General features: G+C 39.7%; 1 protein-coding gene across 1 annotated transcript in view; it reads left to right on the forward strand.

Annotated features, from left to right (window-relative positions):
- Positions 1–17138, forward strand: part of MCMDC2 (minichromosome maintenance domain containing 2) — a gene marked incomplete at both ends in the record, with an annotated part of 44799 nt that overhangs the window by 12907 nt on the left and 14754 nt on the right. The window contains one exon of the mRNA XM_079722333.1: positions 3508–3713. Coding sequence (XP_079578459.1) covers positions 3508–3713 — 206 coding nt within the window. The remainder of the gene's footprint in view (positions 1–3507; positions 3714–17138) is intronic.

The raw sequence follows: 17138 nt of genomic DNA on the forward strand, positions 1-17138 counted from the left end.
GTTGAACTGGTTATAAACAGTGGTTATAAACAGTGGTTATAAACAGTGGTTATAAACTGGTTATAAACCATTTTAGGTGTAAAATTGAACTGGGTATATATGTATTTAAACGTTCTTTTCTGTTATTTTGACCTTTATGTCTAAAATTATGCCTCACATTCTTGATCATTGTATCTCTATATTAAGTTTTGAATCAGGTAGTGCAACTTTATTCTTCATTTTTAAGATTTGTTTGCACTATTTTAGGTCATTTACATTTTCTTATAAAGTTTAGAATCTATATGTTAATACCAACCTCCATCTGCATCGCCCCAAAAGAGCCTTTAAGGATTTTGATGGAACTGCATTTAACTTATAAATCAATTTGGGAAGAATTTACATCTTAACAATGTTGAGTCTTCCAATCTGTGAATATGGTATATATCTCCATTTATTTAAATCTTAATTTCTTTCAGCAATGTTTGTAAAGGTCATGCACATAATTTAAGTTGATTTCTAAGTATTTGGTATTTTTGATGCTATTAAAAATGGTAGTATTTTATTAATTTTATTTTTCAAATATTTGCTGTGAGTATATAGAGATACAATTGATTTTTGTATTTGGATCTTTTACTCTGTGACCTTGTATCAGTAGTTCAAAAAATTCCTCAGCTGATTCCAATGATTAGCCAAGTTTGAGACCCATTGTTCTATATAACTACGTTCTCAGCCTGACTACATGTTAGAATCATCTGGGATAATATTAAAAAAAATTTTATAGGGCTTCCCTGGTGGCGCAGTGGTTAAGAATCCGCCTACCAGTGCAAGGGACACGGGTTCGAGCCCTGGTCTGGGAAGATCCCACATGCCGCGGAGCAACTCAGCCTGTGCACCACAACTACTGAGCCTGGGCTCTTGAGCCTGTGAGCCACAACTACTGAGCCCGTGGTCCGCAGCAAGAGAAGCCACAACAATGAGAAGCCCACGCACCACAACGAAGCGTGGCCCCCACTCACCGCAACTAGAAAAAGCCCGCGTGCAGCAACAAAGACCCAACGCAGCCAAAAATGAATCAATCAATAAATTTATTTAAAAAAAATAATTTATGGGGCCTCCCTGGTGGCGCAGTGGTTGAGAGTCCGCCTGCCGATGCAGGGGATACGGGTTCGTGCCCCGGTCTGGGAGGATCCCATATGCCGCGGAGCGGCTGGGCCCGTGAGCCATGGCTGCTGAGCCTGCGCATCCGGAGCCTGTGCTCCGCAACGGGAGAGGCCACAACAGTGAGAGGCCCGCGTACCACAAAAAAAAAAAAAAAAAAAAAAAATAATTTATGACTGCAGCTCACCCCTAGAGATTCTAATTTACATCATTTGGGGTGGGGCTTGGCATTAGAATTTTTTAAAAACCCCAGGCAATTTTTTTTTGTTAAAGTATAATTGACATGCAATATCATGTTCGTGTACATCATAGTGATTCAATATTTATATACATTTCAAAATGGTCACCACAATAAGTCTAGTTACCATCTGTCACCATACAAAGTTATTACAATATTATTGACCATATTCTCTATGCTGTACCTTACATCCTCGTGACATTTATTTTATAACTAGAAGTTTGTACTTCTTAATCCCTTTTACTTATTTCACTTTCCCAATCCCCCTCCCCTCTGGCAACAGCAAGTTTGTTTTCTATATCTATTCTGTCTTGTTTTGTTTGTTCATTTTTTTTTTTAGATTCCACATATAAGTGAAATTGTATAATAATTATCTTTTTCTATCTGACTTACTTTACTTAGCATAATACCCTCTAGGCCCATCCATGTTGTCACAAATGTCAAGATTTCATACTTTTTATTGCTGAATAATATTCCATTATATATATACCACTTCTTCTTTATCAATTCATCTATTCATAGACACTTAGCTTGTTTCCATATCTTGGCTATTGTAAATAATGCTGTAATGAACATAGAGGAGCATATATCTTTTCTAATTAGTGTTTTTGTTTTCTTTGGATTAATACCCAGGAGTGGGATTGCTGGATCATATGGTAACTATATTTTTAGTTTTTTGAGGAACCTCCTTACTGTTTTCCACAGTGGCTGCAACAATTTACATTCCCACCAACAGTGTATAAGGAGTCCCTTTCCTCCACATTCTTGCCAATGCTTGGGTTGTTTTTTGTTGTTTTTTTGTCTTTTTGACAACAGCCATTCTGACAGGTGTGATGTGATATCTCATCATGGTTTTGATTTGCATTCCCCTGAGGAGTAGTGATTTGACCATCTTTTCATGTGCCTGTTGGTTCCCCAGGTGATTTTAATGTGAGCTAGGGTTGAGAAACACCGCTCTATAGGCTTGCAAATTTTCTTTCTAAATCTTACTCACCCATTTTATATATCTTCAAATTAGCATCTAAATTCTTTGGAATGACACATACACTAGACATTTTATAGCATTTATCTATCCACATTTAAGAGATACTGCTTCACCCTCTTTGTACTGTATCTCTGCTCATCATAGTAGATTGCACCAGCAAGCTATGATTTCTGTGGCAAGGATTTAAAAGCTAAGCTAAGATAATCAGATTCCTTTCTTATAATTTAAGTTTGAGAAATGAAGAGGTTGAGGCAATTGGCAAAGAGGTTAGAAAGCAAAAGGATGTATCAAGAGTTATCTTGATACATAGGTAATAGCGGTAGTCATGATGAACTCTTGGCAAGCCTAAATGCAAAAATATCGAATAAACGAAAGAAAGCAATTCATAAAAAAAGGAAGTCCCCATTCAAATGTCATTTCTCTATAGATTTCTCTGACTTCCATCCAGGAGGAAATAAAGATCTTTTATGGATGTCCTCATGACATTATTTTAGTACTTATCACATCGTATTTTAGTTTTTTGTTTACATCTCTCTAGGCTGTGAGCTTTCCAAGTTAAGGACCAAATCTCATATATATATATATATATATATATATAGTTAATAACCTGAGACAATACATAGCAAAGACAAATTCTTTTTTTTTAATTAATTAATTAACTTATTTTTTGCTGCATTGGGTCTTTGTTGCTGCGTGTGGGCTTTCTCTAGTTGCGGCAAGCAAGGGCTACTCTTTGTTGCAGTGAGCGAGGGCTACTCTTCGTTGTGGTGCACGGGCTTCTCATTGCGGTGGCTTCTCTTATTGCGGAGCACAGGCTCTAGGCGTGTGGGCTTCAGTAGTTGTGGCATGTGGGCTCAGCAGTTGTGGCTCACAGGCTCTAGAGCACAGGATCAGTAGTTGTGGCACACAGGCTTAGTTGCTCCACGGCATGTGGGATCCTCCCGGACCAGGGCTCGAACCCATGTCCCCTGCATTGGCTGGAGGATTCTTAACCACTGCACCACCAGGGAAGTCCATTTTTATCTGTAGCACTAGTGCTCAATAGACATTGAATCAAATTAAATCTAATTGTATAGCTATTATACATTATGACTTCTGAAAATCAAATATTAAATAATAGTAATGAGTAATTTATTTTTTCCCTTAGGCTTTTGAATTTTAGTATAAACCTTGTGCCCCGTGGTATACGTCATCCAGTCTCTACTGAAATTTTTCCTACTCTATCCAGGAATAAGTATGGAACTGGAGCGGTTAGCATTCAAGGTGGCAGTGCTTTGCTAGCTAAAGGTGGTATCTGCTTTATAGGAAACTTGGCTTCACACAAAAAAGATAAACTTGAACAGCTTCAATCAGGTAAACAGTATTTTTTCAAATTAATTTTCACCTGTTTAACTTATAGTCTCATCCGTGTCAAGGGGTTACTTAACAATTAAGATTGTATTGTACACATTTTAGGAATAGAGAAATTATATTAAATGACATTTCTCATTTTACCTTTATAAATAAAAACAGAGGAATTTAATGTGCAAATGCATTGTTTTAGGCTTTGCTCTCAGTTTTGCTAACACATGAGTTTGTATTAGGCCAGATTTATTTCCTTTCTTGTCTTGTTGCATTAGCTAGGACTTCCAATATGATGTTGAAAAACAGTGGTGAGAAGGAACATCCTGATCTTGTCTTGCTCCCGATCTTAATAGGAAAGTTTCACGTTTCTCACCATTGAGTATGATGTTAGCTGTAGGTTTTTTTGTAGAAGTTCTCTTGCAAGTTGAAAGAATTCCTCTCTATTCTTATTCTACTAAGAGTTTTTTAATAATGAATTGGTGCTGAATTTTATCAAATGCTTTCTCTACACCTATTGATATGATAATGTGATTTTTCTTCTGTAGCCTGTTGATATTATGGATTACATTAATTGATTTTCAAATGTTGAACCAGCTTTGCATACCTAACATAAACCCTACCTGGCTGTGGTGTATAATTCTTTTTATACATTGTTGGACTTGATTTGCTATTATTTTGTTGAGGATTTTTGCCTGTATATTCACAAGAGATATTGGTCTGTAGTTTTCCTATAATATCTTTTGTCTGGTTTTAGTATTAGGATAATGCTGCTTGGGCCAGATTTATAACTAACAAGGATATGGACAGATAAGTATTGGGCCAAGAGAAGTTAGGGCCTTACAATCTTGGCATACCGGCAAGAATGTGCAGCAATACTCAGGGCACGTAGCATATTGCCTCTCCCTACAAAAGAATGCAGAAATAGACCCACACTAGTATGCTTACTTGATTTTTTTTAAATTTATGTATTTAATTTATTTATTTTTGGCTGCATTGGGTCTTCGTTGCTGTGTGCGGGCTTTCTCTAGTTGCGGCGAGCAGGAGCTACTCTTTGTTGAGGTGCACAGGCTTCTCATTGCGGTGGCTTCTCTTGTTGCGGAGCACAGGCTCTAGGCACACAGGCTTCAGTAGCTGTGGCACGTGGGTTCAGTAATTGTGGCTTGTGGGCTGTAGAGCACAGGCTCAGCAGTTGTGGCACACGGGCTTAGTTGCTCTGTGGCATATGTGATCTTCCTGGACCAGGGCTTGAACCCGTGTCCCCTGCATTGGCAGGCGGATTCTTAACCACTGGGCCACCAGGGAAGCCCTGCTTACTTGATTTTTTTTTTTTTTTTTTTTAACTTTTAAATTTATTTATTTATTTATTTACTTTTGGCTGTGTTGGGTCTTCATTTCTTTTTTTTTTTTTTTTTTAATTAGTTTCTGCTTTATAACAAAGTGAATCAGTCATACATATACATCTGTTCCCACATCCCCTCCCTCATGCATCTCCCTCCCTCCCACCCTCCCCATCCCACCCCTCCAGGCGGTCACAAAGCACCGAGCTGATCTCCCTGTGCTCTGCGGCTGCTTCCCACTATCTATCTACCTTACGTTTGGTAGTGTATATATGTCCATGCCTCTCTTTCCCTTTGTCACAGCTTACCCTTCCCCTTCCCCATATCCTCAAGTCCATTCTCAAGTAGGTCTGTGTCTTTATTCCCGTTTTACCCCTAGGTTCTTCATGACATTTTTTTTTTTTTAATTCCATATATATGTGTTAGCATACGGTATTTGTCTTTCTCTTTCTGACTTACTTCACTCTGTATGACAGACTCTAGGTCTATCCACCTCATTACAAATAGCTCAGTTTCGTTTCTTTTTATGGCTGAGTAATATTCCATTGTATATATGTGCCACATCTTCTTTATCCATTCATCCGATGATGGACACTTAGGTTGTTTCCAGCTCCGGGCTATTGTGAATAGAGCTGCAATGAACATTTTGGTACATGTCTCTTTTTGAATTATGGTTTTCTCAGGGTATATGCCTAGTAGTGGGATTGCTGGGTCATATGGTAGTTCTATTTTTAGTTTTTTAAGGAACCTCCATACTGTTCTCCATAGTGGCTGTACCAATTCACATTCCCACCAGCAGTGCAAGAGTGTTCCCTTTTCTCCACACCCTCTCCAGCATTTATTGTTTCTAGATTTCTTGATGATGGCCATTCTGACTGGTGTGAGATGATATCTCATTGTAGTTTTGATTTGCATTTCTCTAATGATTAATGATGTTGAGCATTCTTTCATGTGTTTGTTGGCAGTCTGTATATCTTCTTTGGAGAAATGCCTATTTAAGTCTTCTGCCCATTTTTGGATTGGGTTGTTTGTTTTTTTGCTATTGAGCTGCATGAGCTGTTTATAAATTTTGGAGATTAATCCTTTGTCAGTTGCTTCATTTGCAAATATTTTCTCCCATTCTGAGGGTTGTCTTTTGGTCTTGTTTATGGTTTCCTTTGCTGTGCAAAAGCTTTGAAGTTTCATTAGGTCCCATTTGTTTATCTTTGTTTTTATTTCCATTTCTCTAGGAGGTGGGTCCAAAAGGATCTTGCTGTGATTTATGTCATAGAGTGTTCTACCTATGTTTTCCTCTAAGAGTTTGATAGTTTCTGGCCTTACATTTAGGTCTTTAATCCATTTTGAGCTTATTTTTGTGTATGGTGTTAGGGAATGATCTAATCTCATACTTTTACATGTCCCTGTCCAGTTTTCCCAGCACCACTTATTGAAGAGGCTGTCCTTTCTCCACTGTACATTCCTGCCTCCTTTATCAAAGATAAGTTGGCCATATGTGCGTGGGTTTATCTCTGGGCTTTCTATCCTGATCCACTGATCTATCTTTCTGTTTTTATGCCAGTACCACACTGTCTTGATTACTGTAGCTTTGTAGTATAGTCTGAAGTCAGGCAGCCTGATTCCTCCAGCTCCGTTTTTCGTTCTCAAGATTGCTTTGGCTATTCGGGGTCTTTTGTTTTTCCAAACAAATTTTGAAATTTTTTGTTCTAGTTCTGTGAAAAATGCCAGTGGTAGTTTGATAGGGATTGCATTGAATCTGTAGATTGCTTTGGGTAGTAGAGTCATTTTCACAATATTGATTCTTCCAATCCAGGAGCATGGTATATCTCTCCATCTATTTATATCATCTTTAATTTCTTTCATCAGTGTCTTATAATTTTCTGCATACAGGTCTTTTGTCTCCTTAGGTAGGTTTATTCCTAGATATTTTATTCTTTTTGTTGCAATGGTAAATGGGAGTGTTTTCTTGATTTCATTTTCAGATTTTTCATCATTAGTGTACAGGAATGCCAGAGATTTCTGTGCATTAATTTTGTATCCTGCTACTTTACCAAATTCATTGATTAGCTCTAGTAGTTTTTCGGTAGCATCTTTAGGATTCTCTATGTATAGTATCATGTCATCTGCAAACAGTGACAGCTTTACTTCTTCTTTTCCAATTTGGATTCCTTTTATTTCCTTTTCTTCTCTGATTGCTGTGGCTAAAACTTCCAAAACTATGTTGAATAAGAGTGGTGAGAGTGGGCAGCCTTGTCTTGTTCCTGATCTTAGTGGAAATGGTTTCAGTTTTTCACCATTGAGGACAATGTTGGCTGTGGGTTTGTCATATATGGCCTTTATTATGTTGAGGAAAGTTCCCTCTATGCCTACTTTCTGCAGGGTTTTTATCATAAATGGGTGTTGAATTTTGTCGAAAGCTTTCTCTGCATCTATTGAGATGATCATATGGTTTTTCTCCTTCAACTTGTTAATATGGTGTATCACATTGATTGATTTGCGTATATTGAAGAATCCTTGCATTCCTGGAATAAACCCCACTTGATCATGGTGTATGATCCTTTTAATGTGCTGTTGGATTCTGTTTGCTAGTATTTTGTTGAGGATTTTTGCATCTATGTTCATCAGTGATATTGGCCTGTAGTTTTCTTTCTTTGTGACATCCTTGCCTGGTTTTGGTATCAAGGTGATGGTGGCCTCGTAGAATGAGTTTGGGAGTGTTCCTTCCTCTGATATTGCTTGGAAGAGTTTGAGAAGGATGGGTGTTAGCTCTTCTCTAAATGTTTGATAGAATTCGCCTGTGAAGCCATCTGGTCCTGGGCTTTTGTTTGATGGAAGATTTTTAATCACAGTTTCAATTTCAGTGCTTGTGATTGGTCTATTCATATTTTCTATTTCTTCCTGAGTCAGTCTTGGTAGGTTGTGCATTTCTAAGAATTTGTCCATTTCTTCCAGGTTGTCCATTTTATTGGCATAGAGTTGCTTATAGTAATCTCTCATGATCTTTTGTATTTCTGCAGTGTCAGTTGTTACTTCTCCTTTTTCATTTCTAATTCTACTGATTTGAGTCTTCTCCCTTCTTTTCTTGATGAGTCTGGCTAATGGTTTGTCAATTTTGTTTATCTTCTCAAAGAACCAGCTTTTAGTTTGGTTGATCTTTGCTATCGTTTCCTTCATTTCTTTTTCATTTATTTCTGATCTGATCTTTATGATTTCTTTCCTTCTGCTAACTTTGGGGGTTTTTTGTTCTTCTTTCTCTAATTGCTTTAGGTGCAGGGTCAGGTTGTTTACTCGAAATGTTTCCTGTTTCTTAAGGTGGGATTGTATTGCTATAAACTTCCCCCTTAGAACTGCTTTTGCTGCGTCCCATAGGTTTTGGGTCGTCGTGTCTCCATTGTCATTTGTTTCTAAGTATTTCTTAATTTCCTCTTTGATTTCTTCAGTGATCACTTCATTATTGAGTAGTGTATTGTTTGGCCTCCATGTGTTTGTATTTTTTACAGATCTTTTCCTGTAATTGATGTCTAGTCTCATAGCATTGTGGTCGGAAAAGATACTTGATACAATTTCAATTTTCTTAAATTTACCAAGGCTTGATTTGTGACCCAAGATATGATCTATCCTGGAGAATGTTCCATGAGCACTTGAGAAAAATGTGTATTCTGTTGTTTTTGGGTGGAATGTCCTATAAATATCAATTAAGTCCATCTTGTTTAATGTATCATTTAAAGCTTGTGTTTCCTTATTTATTTTCATTTTGGATGATCTGTCCATTGGTGAAAGTGGGGTGTTAAAGTCCCCTACTATGATTGTGTTACTGTCGATTTCCCCTTTTATGGCTGTTAGTATTTGCCTTATGTATTGAGGTGCTCCTATGTTGGGTGCATAAATATTTACAATTGTTATATCTTCTTCTTGGATCGATCCCTTTATCATTATGTAGTGTCCTTCTTTGTCTCTTCTAATAGTCTTTATTTTAAAGTCTATTTTGTCTGATATAAGAATTGCTACTCCAGCTTTCTTTTGATTTCCATTTGCATGGAATATCTTTTTCCATCCCCTTACTTTCAATCTCTATGTGTCTCTAGGTCTGAAGTGGGTCTCTTGTAGACAGCATATATATGGGTCTTGTTTTTGTATCCATTCAGCCACTCTGTGTCTTTTGGTGGGAGCATTTAGTCCATTTACATTTAAGGTAATTATTGATATGTATGTTCCTATTCCCATTTCCTTAATGGCTTTGGGTTCGTTATTGTAGGTATAGTCCTTCTGTTGTGTTTCTTGCCTGGAGAAGTTCCTTTAGCATTTGTTGTAAAGCTGGTTTGGTGGTGCTGAACTCTCTCAGCTTTTGCTTGTCTGTAAACCTTTTAATTTCTCCATCAAATCTGAATGAGATCCTTGCTGGGTAGAGTAATCTTGGTTGCAGGTTTCTCTCCTTCATCACTTTAATTATGTCCTGCCACTCCCTTCTGGCTTGTAGAGTTTCTGCTGAGAGATCAGCTGTTAACCTGATGGGGATTCCCTTGTGTGTTATTTGTTGTTTTTCCCTTGCTGCTTTTAATATGATTTCTTTGTGTTTAATTTTTGACAGTTTGATTAATATGTGTCTTGGCGTATTTCTTCTTGGATTTATTCTGTATGGCACTCTCTGTGCCTCCTGGACTTGATTAACTATTTCCTTTCCCATATTAGGGAAGTTTTTTTTTTTTTTTTTTTTTTTTTTTTTTTTTTTTTTTTCTTTTGCGGTACGCGGGCCTCTCACCGCCGCGGCCTCTCCCGCTGCGGAGCACAGGCCCCGGACGCACCCGCTCAGCGGCCATGGCCCACGGGCCCAGCCGCTCCGCGGCATGTGGGATCCTCCCAGACTGGGGCACGAACCCGTGTCCCCTGCACCGGCAGGCGGACTCTCAACCACTGCGCCACCAGGGAAGCCCAAGGGAAGTTTTCAACTATAATCTCTTCAAATATTTTCTCAGTCCCTTTCTTTTTCTCTTCTTCTTCTGGAACCCCTATAATTCGAATGTTGGTGCGTTTAATGTTGTCCCAGAGGTCTCTGAGACTGTCCTCTGTTCTTTTCATTCTTTTTTCTTTATTTTTCTCTGCATCAGTTATTTCCACTATTTTATCTTCCACCTCACTTATCCGTTCTTCTGCCTCAGTTATTCTGCTATTGATCCCATCTAGAGTATTTTTCATTTCATTTATTGTGTTTTTAATCGATGCTTGATTCATCTTTAGTTCTTCTAGGTCCTTGTTAACTGTTTCTTGCATATTGTCTATTCTATTTCCAAGATTTTGGATCTGGGAAATAGAATCTTGGATCAGCTTTACTATCATTATTCTGAATTCTTTTTCAGGTAGACTGCCTATTACCTCTTCATTTGTTAGGTCTGGTAGGTTTTTATCTTGCTCCTTCACCTGCTGTGTGTTTTTCTGCTTTCTCATTTTGCTTATGTTACTGTGTTTGGGGTCTCCTTTTTGCAGGCTGCAGATTCGTAGTTCCCGTTGTTTTTGGTGTCTGTCCCCCGTGGCTAAGGTTGTTTCAGTAGGTTGTGTAGGCTTCCTGGTGGGGGGGACTAATGCCTGTGTTCTGGTGGTTGAAGCTCGATCTTGTCTTTCTGGTGGACAGGTCCACGTCTGGTGGTGTGTTTTGGGGTGCCTGTGGCCTTATTATGTTTTTAGGTATCCTCTCTGCTAATGGGTGGGGTTGTGTTCCTGCCTTGCTAGTTGCTTGGCATAGGGTGACCAGCACTGTAGCTTGCTGGTCGTTGACTGAAGCTGGGTGCTGGTGTTGAGATGGAGATCCCTGGTAGATTTTCGCTGCTTGATATTATGTGGAGCTGGGAGGTCTCTTGTGGACCCGTGTCCTGAAGTTGGCTCTCCCACTTCAGAGGCACAGCACTAACTCCTGGCTGCAGCACCAAGAGCCTTTCATCCACCCGGCTCAGAATAACAGTGAGAAAAAGTAGAAAGAAATAATTAGTAGAAGAAAGAAAGAGAGATTGAAAGAAAGGAAGAAGGGAAGTAAGGAAGGAAGGAAGGAAGAAAGAAAGAAAGGAGGGAGGGAGGAAGGATGGAAAGAAAGGAAAGAAAGGAGGGAGGGAGGGAGGAATGAAAGCAAAAGGAAGAGTGAATGGAAGAAGAGAGGGAGGGAGGGAGGAAGGAAAGAAAGAAAGAAAGACAGGAGGGAGGGAGGGAGGGAGGAAGGAAAGAAAAAGAAAGTGGAAAGAAGAAGGGTGGGAGGGAGGGAGGGATGGAGGAAAGAAAAAGAAAGAAGGAAAGGAGGAGCGGAGGGAGGGAGGGAGGAAGGGAAGGGAGGAAAAAAAGAAAGAGCAGGTAAAGTAAAATAGAATAAAGTATGAAATATAGTAGCGTTATTAAAATTAAAAAATAATTATTGAAAAAAAACACGGACCGAAAGAACCCTGGGACATATGGTGGAAGCAAAGCTATACAGAGAGAATCTTACACAGAAGATTACACATACACATTCACAAAAAGAGAGCAGGGGGAAAAATCAAAAATCTTGCTCTCCAAGTCCACCTCCTCGATTTGGGATAATTCGTTGTAAAAAGAGGAAAAGGGCGAAAAGTCTGAAATCTTGCTAAGTCCACCTCCTTAATTTGGGATAATTCGTTGTAAAAAGAAGAAAAAAAAGGGGGGGGGGGGGAAGTCTTAAATCTTGTCCTCAAGGTCCACTTCCTCAATTTGGGATGATTCGCTGTCCATTCATGCACTCCACAGACGCAGGGCACATCAAATGGACCGTGGAGCTTTAATCCGCTGCCTCGGAGGCTGCACAGAGAGATTTCCCTGTCTCTGCTCTCACAGCTCCCGGGTCTCAGCCTTGGACCTGGCCCCGCCTCTGCGCGTAGGTCGCCGGAGGGCGTCCGTTCTTCGCTCAGACAGGACGGGTTTAAAGGAGCCGCTGATTCGGGGGCTCTGGCTCACTCAGGCAGAGGGGAGGGAGGGGAATGCCCTCTCCTCGCGCACCAGGCAACAAAAGGGAGGGCTTCCCTGGTGGCGCAGTGGTTGAGAGTCCGCCTGCCGATGCAGGGGACACGGGTTCGTGCCCCGGTCTGGGAGGATCCCACATGCCATGGAGCGGCTGGGCCCGTGAGCCATGGCCGCTGAGCCTGCGCGTCCGGAGCCTGTGCTCCACAAGGGGAGAGGCCACAACAGTGAGAGGCCCGCCTACCACAAAAAAAAAAAAAAAAAAAAAAAAAGGGAAAAAAGTCTCTTGCCTCTCCGGTAGCTCCAGACCCTTTCCCCGGACTCCCTCCGGGCCAGCACTAACCCCTTCAGGCTCTCTTCCTGCCGCCAGCCCCAGACCTCTCCCTGCGCTCCGACTGAAAGCCGATACCCGAGCCTCAGCTCCCAGCCCCGCCCGCCCTGGCGGCCGAGCAGACAAGTCTCTCGGGCTGGTGTGTGCCTGAGGGCACCGATCCTCTGTGCCAAAATCTCTCTGCTTTGCCCTCCACACCCCTGTTGCTGTGCTCTCCTCCGCTACTCCGAAGCTTTCCCCCTCCGCCACCTGCAGTCTCCGCCCTCGAAGGGGCTTGTAGTGTGTAGAAACCTTCCCTCCTTCACGGCTCCCTCCCACTGGTGCAGGTCCCGTCCATATCCTATTGTCTCTGTTTCTTTTTTTCTTTTGACCTACCCAGGTATGTGGGGAGTTTCTTGCCTTTTGGGGGGTCTGAGGTCTTCTGTCAGCGTTCAGTAGGTGTTCTGTTGGAGTTGTTCCACGTGTAGATGAATTTCTGATGTATCTGTGGGGAGGAAGGTGATCTCCGCGTCTTACTCTTCCGCCATCTTCCTCCGGCTCCCGGGTCTTCATTTCTGCTTACTTGATTTTTGACCACAGCTTCAAAGCAAGAAAATGGACAAAGGAAAGTTTTTTCAACAAATGATGGTGAAACATCTGGCTATACATATGGAAAAAATTAATATTGGCTCATACCTCACAACTGTATACAATAATTAATTAAAGATGGATCATAAACCTAAATGTAAAAACTAAAATTATATAGCTACTAGAAGAAAACATGGGAAATCTTCATGACCTTAGGGTAGGCAAAGATTTTTTAGACAAAACCCAGAAAGCAATAAACAGAAAATAATTGATGAATTGGACTTCATCAAAACTAAGAAGTTATACACATCAAAAAGGCCATTTAAAAAGTGAATAGGCAAGCAAAGAAAAAGAAAATAATTACAATACATATATTTGACATAGGATATACACCTAGAACATAGAAACAATTCTAACAAGTCAATAATTTGAAAAACAGAGAACCAGACAGCCTACAGAATGGGAGAAAATATTTGCAAAGGATGTGACTGACAAGGCTTAATCTCCAAAATATACAAACAGCTCATACAACTCAACAACAAAAAAACAAACAATCCAATCAAAAAATGGGCTGAAGACCTCAATAGACATTTCTCCAAAGAAGACATACAGATGGTCAACAGGCACATGGAAAGATGCTCAACATCACTAATTATTAGAGAAATGCAAATCAAAACTACAATGAGATACTGCCTCACACCAGTCAGAATGGCCATCATTAAGAAGTCTACAAATAACAAATGCTGGAGAGGGTGTGGAAAAAAGGGAACCCTCCTACAGAGTTGGTGGGAATGTAAGTTGGTGCAGCCACTATGGAAAACTGTTTGGAGGTTCCTCAAAAAACTAAAAATAGAGTTGCCGTATGATCCAGCAATCCCAGTCCTGGGCATATATCCAGACAAAATTATAATTCAAGAAGATATTTGCGCCCCTATGTTCATAGCAGCACTGTTCACAATAGCCAAGACATGGAAACAGCCTAAATGTTCCTTGATGGATGAATGGATAAAGAAGATGTACTTTGTCAATACTACTCAGCCATAAAAAAGAATGAAATAATGCCATTTGCAGCAACAGGGATGGACCTAGAGATTGTCATACTAAGGGAAGTAAGGCAGACAGAGAAAGACAAATGTCATATGATATCACTTATATGTGGAATCTAAAGTATGATACAAACGAACTTACCTACAAAACAGAAACAGACTCATAGACATAGAGATAAACCATAATGGAAAAGAATATAAAAAAGAATGTATATTTATATATATATTTCTATACAGCAGAAATTAACACAACATTTTAAATCAAACATTCTTCAACTTAAAAACACATGCACACAAAGGACCCAGCAAAAAAATGGTCAAAAGACTTAGATAGTGACTGCACAAAGGAATGTATACAAAATGACAAATAAATGCATGAAAGAGTGCTTAATATCATTAGTTGGATATTGGGGAAATGAAAATAAAAACCACAATGAGATACCAATACTTACACATACTAGCAGGTGCAGCTTCATGGGCGGGGAACAAGTATAGCTCTCCCTAGAAGAGCCTGGCACTTGGTTAAAACTCTACTGTCACCATCTTCAAATTTTTAATGATTTTATGGCTTCCCTGGTGGCTCAATGGTTAAGAATCCACCTGCCAATGCAGGGGATACGGGTTCGAGCCCTGGTCCAGGAAGATCCCACATGCCACATAGCAACTAAGCCCATGCGTCACAACTACTGAGCCTGCGCTCTAGAGCCCATGAGCCACAACTGCTGAAGCCTGTGCGCCTAGAGCCTGTGCTCCGCAACAAGAGAAGCCACCACAATGAGAAGCCCGTGCACCCCAACAAAGAGTAGCCCCCACTTGCTGCAACTAGAGAAAGCCCGCGCACAGCAATGAAGACCCAATGCAGTCAAAAATAAATAAATAAATAAATAAAATTTTTATAAAAAGAAAATTTTAATGATTTTATCTTTGAAGTTGTTTTGTAAGGAAGACAGTGGAGCTTGAACATGAGCAGAGGGGATACATCCATGCATGTGTCCACCATGCCTTACTGCCCTATTTCAAATAGCATTTGCGATCACTATGAGGCTTGTTAACACACGTAATTTGTAATCAGTTTGATTCTCGCTGGACTCTCAAGCATTGTGACTACACTGCAATTCAGTGCCCATGTTCCATTTCAAACATCTTCCCCTGAGTGAGATGGAGAGCTGATAGCCCCAAGGAGGCCAAGCTTTCCATTTGAATCAGACTTGCTTCTGTAATAGGCAGTTGCATTCTAAGAAACACAAATGACCGAGGAACCCCATCATATCCTTTCTTACTTGGTTACTTCCCTGTATTTGCCAGCCTCTTACACTGAAAATGATAATATAGGAGGGAAGGGAAAGATAGGGCAACCCGTTGTTCCTTTTCCTTTCAGTCCTTCCTTACTCATCAGTAGAGAGTGCTGGTGAAATGTGTGAATATCAAGAAACAAATTAAAAACAGTTTTGTGCAAAATAAAAATATTTCCCCTGTTCTGATAAGAACAAAAATACATAAGTGTGTATTAATACTTCCTACAAAATACTAATGATGCTGCATATGAGTTAAATGCTCAAATATTTGTATTTAAGACTGGAATTGTACAATATAAATGGTAAAATTCATGTCAATAATTAAAAATTTTAGTATTAGACTGACAGCTACTTCTATTACATTTTCTGGTAATAGCTTTATTGAAGTATAGTTTGCACACCATAAAATTCACCCACCTAAAATGTACAGTTCAGTGGCTTTTTGAATATTCACAGAGTTGTACAACCGTCACCACTATCTGTTACACTTTCAGAACATTTTCATTACCCCAAAGGAAACCCCGTGCTCATTAGCAGTCACCCCCATGCCCCCTCTCCCCTGAGTTCCCGGAAACCTAATCTGCTTTCTGTCTCTATGGATTTGCCTATTCTGGACATTTTGTATAAATGGAATCGTACAATTTGTGGTCTTTTATTACTGGCTTCTTTCACTTAGCATAATGTTTTTGAGGTTCATCCATGTTGTAGCATGTATCACTTCATTCCTTTTTTAAAAAATATTGATACAATACACAACATAAAATTGACCATTTTAACCATTTTCCAATGTACAGTTCAGTGGCATTAAGTACAGTCACAATGTTACACAATCATCACCATTATCCATTTCTAGAACTTTTTCATAATCCCCAGCAGAAAGTCTGTACTCATTAAACAATATCTCTCTATTCCCCCCCATCTCTAGCCCTGGGAACCTCTATTTAACTTTCTGTCTCTATGAATTTTCCTCTTCACAGAATCTCATTCCTTTTTATGGCTGAATAATATTCCAATATATATAAGTGATTTTATATATATATATATATATATATATATATATATATATATATATATATATATAAAATCACTTAAAAAATCATTCATCTGTTAATGGACCCTTGGGTTGTTTCCACCTTTTGGCTATTGTGAATAATGCTGCTATGAACATTGGTGTAAAAGTATCTGTTTAAGTCCCTGCTTTCAACTCTTTTGCACATATACCTATAAGTGGAATTGCTGGACCATGTGGTAATTCTATGTTTAACTTTATGAGGATCCACCAAACTGCTTTCCACAGTGGTCACACCATTTTACATTCCCACCAGTAATGCACAAGGGTTCTGATCTCTCCACATCACCCCTATTACATTTTATAAGTAATAAAATATTTTTAAAAGAAAAAGCTTTATATTAAAAAAAGCATTTCCCCCTGCTTTTTGAATAAGAGGCCCATATTTTCTTTTTTTTTTTTTTTTTTTTTTTTTTTTTTTTTTTTTTGCAGTACACGGGCCTCTCACTGTTGTGGCCTCTCCCATTGCAGAGCACAGGCTCCGGACGCGCAGGCTCAGCGGCCATGGCTCACGGGCCCAGCCGCTCTGCGGCATGTGGGATCTTCCCGGACCGGGGCACGAACCCGTGTCCCCTGCATCAGCAGGCAGACTCTCAACCACTGCGCCACCAGGGAAGCCCGAGGCCCATATTTTCATTTTACATTGGCCCCTACAAATTATGTGGCTGGCCCTGGCTACTAGAATGACAAAAATTAAAAACACCGACAACAACGGATGTTACCAAGGATGTAGAGAAGTTGGAATTCTCATATATTGTTGATGAGAGTATAGAACAGTACAACCATTTTGCAAACTGCTCTGGCAGGTTCTATATAGTTAAATATATATTTACCTTATGAT

Source organism: Hyperoodon ampullatus, assembly GCF_949752795.1.
Source record: "Hyperoodon ampullatus genome assembly, chromosome: 17".
Lineage (NCBI taxonomy): Eukaryota > Metazoa > Chordata > Mammalia > Artiodactyla > Ziphiidae > Hyperoodon > Hyperoodon ampullatus.